The sequence below is a fragment of the Asparagus officinalis genome, chromosome 6 (genome assembly GCF_001876935.1).
Source record: "Asparagus officinalis chromosome 6, Aspof.V1, whole genome shotgun sequence".
NCBI lineage: Eukaryota > Viridiplantae > Streptophyta > Magnoliopsida > Asparagales > Asparagaceae > Asparagus > Asparagus officinalis.
Window position 1 is genome coordinate 77319411 of NC_033799.1, and position 10937 is coordinate 77330347.

General features: G+C 41.3%; 1 protein-coding gene across 1 annotated transcript in view; it reads left to right on the forward strand.

Moving 5' to 3' along the window:
• Positions 6935-10937, forward strand: part of LOC109846361 (cytochrome P450 85A1-like) — a 25406-nt gene continuing 21403 nt past the window's right edge. The window contains exons 1-3 of the mRNA XM_020415585.1: positions 6935-7440; positions 9401-9722; positions 9950-10099. Coding sequence (XP_020271174.1) covers positions 7244-7440; positions 9401-9722; positions 9950-10099 — 669 coding nt within the window. The 5' untranslated portion in view covers positions 6935-7243. The remainder of the gene's footprint in view (positions 7441-9400; positions 9723-9949; positions 10100-10937) is intronic.

Here is a 10937-nt window from a genome sequence, read left to right on the forward strand (position 1 = left end):
AGATGCCTTTGATGATAACTCTCGGGTTCGGAGTTCAAATCCCACAACCATCATAATTTTTAGTTTGTGAGCCTAAGTTTTAGTGGTTGGGCCTTGGTTTCTCTTGTGGGCCTTGACTTTTTATTTCTAGATTTTCATGTTTGTTAAGAATGTGATGTTTGCCAACAGAAGAGGGAATGATGCCGGTTTTGGGTGCAGGGTTAGGATTAGAAATTTGTGTTTAAGGTTGGGTGATTTTTTTTTATTAATATTAATATTTATTTTTATTCCAAATATTAATTTACTTACCAGTTTTTAAACTTATATTATTTTAGTGAACTTGTTGGCTCATTTTGAGTACCTTGTTATAGGTTGTAATAGATTGTGTGGTTGTAGTCCGTGTTGATCAGTAATGTCATCAAATAGGTTTGACTGTGCATGAAGATGACTTCCGTCAAAAATATGATTTATAAGCGTGTTTTCATAGCATGGCTATGTTCTCGATATCGATATCCCGATATGAGATTTTTTCCTTGGCTATTACTATTATTATAGCATCGACTAGACGATGCACTCCTCTTGATTGGACATGTTCTGGGTCACGGTTATCTTTCATAGTTTTACGAAAACCGTTCCATGGTAACTCTGTGGTTAGTGCACAACATTTCATGCACAGTTACTTAGATTAAACAGACAACCATGGGGTTTAATAAAGGGGAATTGGACGGAGAATATAACATGTATATAAGCGGACTTGAGCGCATTCTTGATATCATGGTATATATATATAAGAAATAAGGACCCATCCTGACTTGAAGCCGTGTTCCCGGGACGGTTTACGGGAAACCGACTTATATACATGAAATATTCTACTCTAATTCAAATAACATCTAAACAATAATAATGTGCTTGTGTGTCTTACGATTGACTTTGTTTGATAATGATTATTAGCATTTTTATCTCTTTTTTTTTCTTTTTATGCCACATTACACTTACACGCATACATTTCCTTCATTTTACATGCTTGTTGGGAGTTTTCTGACTCCCCTGGGGTTTGCATGACCCAGACTCGGGAACTGTTCTTTCTTCATAGGATTCTGAGTATTTCGAGGAGCAGGCTCAGCGACAGTGATCACCGTTCATTTCATTCAGTTCTCCATTTCACTTGTTTTAGGTAGTTATTTGATTGAGACTTTCCTGAAATCTCGTTCATTTCATTCAGTTCTCCATTTCACTTGTTTTAGGTAGTTATTTGATTGAGACTTTCCTGAAATCTCTTGTAGAACTTCAGACTATGAATGTTTTCTTTCTTCCATTTTGGATGGTTGTGGACTCGTCACAGACCTTTGGAATTTTTTTTTTTTTTGATATTTCCTTATCTAGCAGTTTTCTTTTATCCTGATTACATGCTCTATGGTGTAGTTTTAGTTTTATATTGATATACAGGATGATCTAGTGGCGTGAATGTGACCGTAGGGTTACATTGCCGGCCGAGTCACGTTCCAAATTATTACATTTTGGAACCGGGGCGTGACAAGGTTTTTAGTGGTATCAGAGCCAGGTTTAGAAATTGTTGTCCCATCCTGTATAAAAGTAAAAACTTAGACTGGGCCAAAAATAGAGCATGTATAGAATGAGTTCTTTCCTTTCCAGAAATACGTCCTTTGACTCCCATTTCTCTGATTCTCAAGTCCTAATCTCAACCAATCTCATTTTTAGGTGATCACTATGGCCCCAAAACGTTGAACCCCTGCTCCAGTTGTCCCTGAGGGACACCAAGTTGATCAGGCTGATCTTGCAGAAGCGATTAGGGACCTGGTAGCTCATAATCGTCAGAGGGATGAGCAGCGACAGGTTGTAAGGCTGGGCAATGTGTCAGATTTTCGGAAGCTCAACCCGCAACACTTTGCTGGGACTGAAGGTGGATATGAGGCGGAAATGTGGTTGCAAACTATGGACCGCTTATTGAGGGCAGCAAAGATACCAGATGAAGACCGAGTTGATATTGTTCAGCTACAGCTCATTAATGTAGCCAGGACATGGTGGGACGCCGAGGAGGAGAAGCTGCCTAGGCCGATTTCATGGGAGACGTTCCGGGAGAGTTTCCTAGAGGCATTTTTTCCGAAGACAGCTCGTCTTGAGATGCAGAGGCAGTTTGTTATGCTGAGGCAGAGAGCTAGTACAGTAGATGAGTATGCAGCAGAATTTGCCAAGCTCAGCAGGTTTGCCCCGGGAATGGTATCGAATGAGATGGATAAGGGACAGAGGTTCATGCAGGGTCTGAACTTTGAGATCCAGACTCAGATTTATAGTCAGAAGGGGGTTGAGACTTATGCGGATGTCCTAGAGGTAGCTCGGAAAGCAGAACAGTTGATTGGGATCATGAACTCAGTGAAGAGGGGGGCAAACAAGCGCCCCGCAGGACAGAACTCGGGAGGTAACCAGCAGAAGCCTCAGATGGGAGGAGCACCAGCCAAGCGCCAGCAGACAGGGGCTTCGAGACCAACTCCATAACCAACCAACATGATCTTCCATTTCTGCAGCAAGCCGGTGCACTTGATGAAGGACTGCAGGCGAGCTAACGGGTTGTGCTTAGCATGTGGGGCGGCGGATCATCATATCACCACTTGTCCTAGTAGAGGAGTTACAGGAGGATTTTCAGGTGGAGCAATAGTACCAGCAGGACAGACTAGACAGGGTGGACAACCGTTGAGGCCACCACTTCCTACACAGCAGCAAATGTTTCGAGGACATCAGAGGGGTCAACAATTTCAAGGCCAGAGACGGTGGAGAGGTCCTCATTTCCAGCACCCATTTCAGCCACCTTATCAGCAAAGGCACCCAGGGCAATACGGTCAGCAAACTCAGCAGCAGAGACAAGGTCAGGTTATGACACTTACCACTGAGCAGGCAGATGCATCTGAAGACGTAGTCACAGGTATCATTTTGGTTTATTCAGTCCCTGCATGTACCCTATTTGATTCTGGGGCATCGCACTGTTTTATATCTGCTCAATTCATTGCACGGCACACCATACCATGTGATGGTTTAGAGGCTAGCTGGAATATCCATACCGGTAGCGGGGTGTTAATGTCTAGTAGGGAGTGTAAGAGATGCCCAGTGGTAGTTTGTGGTAGGGAGCTATTTGCAGACTTGTTGGTGATTGACACTAACGGGTTCGATGTTATTTTGGGGATGGATTGGCTATACAACTTCCATGCAACGATTGACTGCCGACGCAGAAGTGTAGTGTTCAAGATACCAGGCCACCCAAAGTTTGAATTCATGAGCGGAAGCAAAGTGATGGAGCAACCGGAGTATCGAGTAGGCATGGATGGAGTATTAACCTGTATAGAGGTAGAGAAGAAGCCTATACCAGAAATTGTCAATGAGTTCCTTGATGTTTTCCCTGATGAGTTGCCGGGTTTGCCACCAGATCGAGATATAGAGTTCGTCATTGATATTATTCTAGGGGTTGCACCTATTTCAAAACCACCTTACCGGATGCCAATAGCAGATTTAGAAGAGTTGCGAAAGCAGGTCCAGGAGTATCTTGATAAGAGATTTATCAGGCTTAGTACTTCACCTTGGGGAGCACCAGTGGTGTTAGTGCCAAAGCCGGATGGTAGCCGAAGAATGTGTATTGATTACAGAGAATTGAATCGGGTTACTATCAAAAATAAATACCCAATTCCCAGGATTGATGACCTTTTTGATCAGCTCGGAGAAGCTCGGGTGTTTTCTAAGTTGGACCTCAGGTCAGGTTATCATCAGTTGAAGGTGAGGAAGGAAGACATACCCAAGACCACCTTCCACACACGATACGGGCACTATGAGTTTTGGTGATGCCATTCGGAGTGACAAATGCTCCATCTACATTTATGAGCTTGATGAACAAGGTGTTTTCCCAGTATCTTGACCAGTTTGTTGTGGTGTTCATCGATGACATTCTTGTGTACTCCAAGACCAAGGAAGATCATGCAGAGCATCTACGGACGGTGTTGGAAATCCTACGGAAGGAGAAGCTTTATGGAAAATTGAACAAGTGTGAGTTTTGGCTGGAGCAAGTGTCCTTCTTGGGGCATGTGATTTCAGGAGCAGGTATCTCTGTGGACCCGAAGAAGGTTGATGCGGTGTTGAGATTAGATTCGCCTACATCTGTGACAGAAGTACGAAGTTTCTTGGGGATGGCTGGATACTATAGGAAATTCATAAGAGATTTCGCTAAGATTGCAGGACCGCTTACTAGGCTGACCACTTACTAGGAGTCACATGATAAGTAGCGCCAGAATCAAGCATCCACTCTGATGCATCCAAATGGTTCACCTCCATCATCGCCTTTCGCAACATTCACCTCATTGGCCTTCGGGCCCTTATTCTTGCTATTCTCCTTTTCTTTGACTTTCGGACAGTCTCTCTTCCAATGTCCCTGCTCTTTGCAGAATGCACATTGGTTCTTTTCAAGCTGGTGACGACCTCTTGACTTTGACCTCCCTCTATTTCCACCTTTCTGATATGAGCTTCTACCTCTCGTTGACAAGGCCTCTCCTGAAATACTAGCGTGAGAAGTCTCCTTATCCTTCCTCCTCAAATCATAGTTCGTCAATGCGTTAGTCACTTCACTATAAGTGATAGAAGATCTCCCGTTCAACAACGTAAGCACGAAGGTATCATACTCCTTATCCGGTAAGGAGCCCAAAAGAATAATAGCCTTGTACTCATCTGTGATCTTCTCATCCACGTTCGCCAAGTCCGATAATAACTTAGTGTAGTTGTTCACATGAGCCGCAAGCGAGGTGCCTCTGGACATCTGAAATCTGAAAAATCTTCGCAGCAAGTGCAACCTGTTCTCAACACTCTTCGTGAGATACTTGTTGTTGAGAATCTCCCACATCTTCATTGCAGACGTCACCCCAATCACATCATATTTCAGTTCCTGTTCCAAACATGACCTGATCACCCCGCAAGCATTTCGATTCATCTTTTCCCATATCGCCTCTTCATATTTAGGTGGCCTCACATCGACCATGATGGTCTTCTCCAGATTTTGAGTATTGAGCGCATCTTGTACGTCGCTCATCCACAAACCAAAATTGATCTTGCCGTCATATTTCACTACACTAATCTTAGTGTTCTGAAAACTCACTTGAACTGTGCCTGTCATCTTGCTGCTTTCACCAACTTCTTCACCCATAATCACAAATTCCAAATTGTAGAGAAAGATCCAAACTTTGAAAAGAATAAGAAATTACCCAACTGAACCCTAGATTGGATTCCAAATAGAACTCCTAACTACACGAGGAAAGCGAGATCTTCAACGGCAACTTCAAACCCTAACTCCACCAAAGCCTAGAATTCCAAGAACCAAACTTCCAACTGAATCTTCCTCCACCTAATCCAAAACCCCAGATCTGAAATCTGAGCTCTGATACCACTTGTCGCGCGCCTATGCGGAAGCGTTGCACGCACACACAACGAACTTGTGATCACGGAAGAAGAAAGCCACACTCTTGCACAAATCAAGCCAATTACGATAAATCAAACCAAACACAGAGATATACGTGGTTCGGCAACTTGCCTACGTCCACGGGGAGAGGATGGGGAGATTTCACTAATTTAAGGAGAGTACAAAGGGTTACAATCACACAAAACTCTCAAACTAACCCTCAACCAAAGATCTCACCTTGCTCACAATATCTCCCTCTCACAATGCTCAAAAGATTCCTCAATCTCTGATAAAAAAACCCTAACAAATCGTTTTCCTATTTATATCAAAACAAAAACCCAATCAGAGTGCAAACACGAAACCTGATTATGCAAAATACCCGACGTAAGTCGACTTAACAGTCACCACAAGTCGACTTGGCAGAGAGAAAAACAGCAACTGGAGACCACTTCATAAGTCGACTTATCAGGCCTGATAAGTCGACTTGGCAGAGAGAAAAAAAACACAACTCCAGTGCAGATCGTAAGTCGACTTGTGCACACTGACAAGTCGACTTACCATAAGTCGACTTAGCCTTGTGCATGAGTCGACTTATACCAGAAAATCTGGTTTTTCTGATTTCTCCACATCTTCTCTATTAGTCTCGTGACCGGAAAGGGTTTGCTGCAGATATCATCTTTGTGCTTCCCCTGGACAACGCTAGGCTGCTAAAATATTAATCAAATTGAATAGATGTGAAGGCATAACCACATGCGCAGTTTTTTCTTTAATGAGGTGACCATGTGCCCTATGACAACGTGCCTCATCACCTGCCCTCTAGTATGCCTAGCAAAAATTTGCCTCCTCTGATCTCACCCCTCCCCCCACCCTAAATAAATTATTATTCAAATTTAGTCAAACCTTATACGTACAATCTAAGCTCAACTTGACATGTGATGTACCTGCAAAACAGGAAATTACTAAATTTGTTTTATTTGTTGCGTCGCAAAATTATAGTCGTCGGTTAACTTCGGTTCCACACAGCTACATGCATGGGACCCATACATGATACCAAGTCAGGGAGAAGTTAAAGAATCGAACCCTAAACGTATAGCTAAATTATCAGATTTGTATTTTTTTTAACTATCTGTTTGTCTTTTCGGATTAATTTTTCTTTTTGCTCCGATGATGTTTTGATATTTCTTTTGATCGCATATGCGATTAGATCAAAACTTTAAAGCAGGAAGAAAAAAAATTCGCGAAACCTTTCATGATGCTATTAGTGGTATCTTATTCACGGGAAAGTGATAGAAAATTATTTAGCATACTGTATATATAGTTAATAATTATGTCTGTTGAGTACATTACAAGGAGAGGGGAAAAAAATAGAAGGCATGATATTACCTCTAACTGTAGTGATAATTAAGAAAGTTTGGGAGGCAAAAAAAACTGCTAGAGAGACATATATATCACAGTTTTTTTCCTCACATTCAGCGACAGTTATTGTTATATTTCTACATTTGGCTCAGGGGAAAAAAACCAAAACAATGCCAGAGATAGAGGGGAAAAATTACAAAATTGATAAGAGGGACAATTTAGCACCCCTCACCCCTCCCACACAAATGCTTCTTTAAGGCGAGAGAGAGAGAGAGAGAGGGAGGGAGAGGGGGTGAGAGAGAGGGAGAGAGGGTTTTGGAATTTTAAAAGAGTGAGTTGGGAGCTCAAAGGGAGTGAGTTGGAATTTTAAAAGAGTGAGTTGGGAGAGAGAGAGAGAGGGAGAGCAGGCCATCTCATTTGAACTTAAAAGAGTGAGAGTTGGGAGCTCAAAGGGAAGTGATAATGGATTTCTTAGGAGTGATCCTTGGGTTGGGTTTTGGAATTTTATTTATTTATTATGCTTTGTTAAATTGGAATGAGATGAGATATAACAGGAAGAAGAAGGGTTTGCCTCCAGGGACCATGGGCTGGCCTGTGATTGGAGAAACTACCAGGTTTCTTAAGCAAGGGCCAGATTTCCTGAAGAATCAGAGGGCTAGGTGAGATTTTTGTCATTAAATAGTTTTTTGCTGAGTTGGGGTGAAGTTTGTAGCTAGGTTTGATTAAATTTGCAGTCATTTTTAGTAACATTATCTTGGTTTTTGTCCCCATCTTTTTCCTTTTTTTTTTACTTTTCTACTTTTGAATATTTGATGCCTGTAGGACTTTAGGGGACTCATTCTTGAAGTAGTAGATAATGGAAAGGGGGAGTTAGTCTGATTTGAGCTAGCTGGTTGTTTCTTGAGCCTGCAGTCCCTTTTCCAAATTGCATGGCAGAGAAAAAGGAATTCCTTACTCAACCAAGTACTTGAAGAACTTACATTTCGTACCAACATTACAGCCCTATTAATTGTCTCTATAGTCAACCAACCTTTCTTTTTAATGCATAATCTAAAGGCATAATTGCACTTAAATACCCTTTAGTTTCCCTGTCCTCGCAGTTAAATGCCTTATAGTTTCAAACTGAACTAAAAATGCCCGAAGTATTTAAGAAGTATTTAAGTTGTAGATGAATACCTCATAGTTTAAAAAAACGCTACCTTTTCTCTATGTTACATAACAGAGGTTAGTAAAATGAAGCTTTTAGAAACTTTAGGGTATTTAAGTGAGACCATTATAAACATTGGAGCATTTGTATGCAACATGGGTTAAACAAGAGGGTACCAACGTGCAACATTATGAAATTTTGAGACATTTATTTGCAAGACTTAAATACTTTGGGGTATTTTTTTTGTCCGGTTTTGAAATTTTGAGACATTTATTTGCAAGAGGGTACCAACATGCAACATTATGAAATTTTGAGAGGAATTCTGACATAAGATTTTGCTGAGGTGACAGCCAAATCCAATAATTTTCTTTAACAAGCTTCCCTCAAAACAATGTAGAAACTTTGACACACGGATTTGATTCCAATTAACGTATTAGTGTGGGACCGATTCGTTACACAAATCCTAAGGATTCTACCGAAACAAACAGACCATGATCTAGTAATCTACTCTCTCTCTCTCTATATATATATATATATATATATATAATATATATATAGAGAGAGAGAGAAATGGAAAAACTTGGTATCAAATTGCTCTATTGAACTTGGTACGTAGTAATGTGGCGTAGTAATGTGGATTAATCCGGTCCCTACATCTACATTGGAGTACGTGAAAAGTGGTTGATATTTTATTTTCGAGTAATGATGTAGGAGTCAGATCAGTCCACATCACTACTAAGTTCAATGGAGCAACTTGATACCAATGTTCTCCATTTTTATCATATATATATATATAATATGAGATTAATGGGTATCCTTGTCATAGGAGGGGATTTCCTTCTTGACGCCTCTAAAATCACATGATTGAGCGATATTGTGGATGATCCGCTCCGTTGAACTTGATCTACATATTCTAAAACCCCAACACACCAAGTTTGGGGTGAATCCGTCGTCGTTTGACCCTCCATCGAGCCATGTGAAAAGTTCTATTCATTCAAAACCGTTAAAATTGATACAAGTGGATAAAGGGTCAAACGACGACGGGTTCACCCCAAACTTGGTGTGTTGGGGTTTTAAAATATGTAGATCAAGTTCAACGGAGCGGATCATCCACAATGTCGCTCAATCATGTGATTTTAGAGGCGACAAGGAGGAAATCCCCTCCTATGACAAGGATACCCATTAATCTCTATATATATATGAGCTTATGTTAACTTAAGTGGATATGAGGCATTGTCCACCAAACTTTTTATCCACTCATCTTGTCTTTAGATTTGTGTCATCAATAGATGCGCAAATTTCAAAAGACTCTTCATATCTTTCACGGATCCCAAGGTAACATCAATGAATAAAAAAGTTGGTAGATGACTAGCTCCTATCCACTTAAATTTACATAAGATTCTCTCTATATATATATATATAGAGAGACATGAGAACTGTGGATTTTATGAAAAAGAAATGTCGGTTTACAGGTATGGGGCTTTATTCAAGTCACACATACTGGGAAGTCCAACAGTAGTGTGCATGGATCCGGAACTAAGCAGACACATCCTGATGAACGAAGGCAAGGGATTTGTACCTGGATACCCGCAGTCCATGATGGATATAATGGGGAAAAGCAACATCGCAGCAGTCACTGGCTCCCTCCACAAGACTATGAGGGCTTCGATACTCGGCCTTCTCGGCGCGTCTGTGATCAAAGGCCAGCTACTACCCAAGATTGACCAGTTCATGAGGTCCCACCTCCGCAGCTGGAGTCACGAGATCATAGACATTCAACAAAAGTCCAAGGAGGTGAAAATGAAAACACATAAGAAGTATATATAATTCTAATATAACATACAATTGTAGCTCTTTTAGTTTCAGATGAAAGTTACAGACGTAACTTTGTGTAGACATAGTAGTTAGGTTCAAGTATCACAAGTGGATAGAAGCACACTGACTTATTCTTGCATGTTTAGAGTTCATGATCCAGATTTCACTACATGTATTTTACATTTCTTTTGTTTTTTCGCTCTCAGATGGCATTTTTGTTAATGCTGAAGCAAGCTGCCAGCACTGAAACTAATCCATTTGCTGAAGCCATTAAAGCCGAGCTCTTTCAGCTTGTTCTCGGAACTTTCTCCTTACCCATCAATCTACCAGGCACTAACTATCATCGTGCTCTCGAGGTAGACTCAATTTCTCCACAACTAATCTATCATGCATCTATTCATCATCAATATTGTTTTGAGAATGGGGGAGGTGAAGAAACGGCGAAGAAGAACAGGAAATTTGAATTGCACAGGATAGGCTACGGGTCGGTTGACCGGGCCTATCGGTCGACCGACATACTGTTGGTTTACAGGGTCTGAAACTCTGGTCTGGTCGGTCGACCGAACGTATTTGACCTGTCGACCGAAAACGTGCACATTACAGGGATGAAATTTGTCTTTCTGGCCGATCGACCGCGAAGCGGTTATGGGCCAGATTTGGTTTTCCTGGTTGGTTTTGGATTGGGTGTTTGATATAAATACAAACACGTTTTTAGGGTTTCAATAGGAGATAATTAACAGTCTTTTAAGCACTTTGAGAGGGAGATATTGTGAGGGAGTTGAGAGCTTTTGTTAGGGTTATATTTGAGTGATTTTATGAGTTATAACCCGTTGTATTTCTCCTCCATATAGTAAAATCTCCCACATCCTCTTCCCGTGGACGTAGACAATTGCCGAACCACGTAAATTTCTGTGTTTGGTTTGATTTGTGTCGTATTTTGGTGAATTACACTCGTATTTGGTTTGGTTTTCTTCTCTTATCGCTTGCGGACTCGTTTGGTTGTCAAGCACGCTTCCGCACAGCATGCAACAATTGGTATCAGAGCTCTAGGATTTCAGATCTAGAGTTTTGGCATTGGGTAGAGGAAGATTCATTGTGGAAGCTTGGTTCTTAGAGTTCTAGGCTTCGGTGGAGATAGTGTTGTGGAGTTGCCGTTGGAGATCTCGCTTACCTCGTGTGATTAGGAGATCGTGT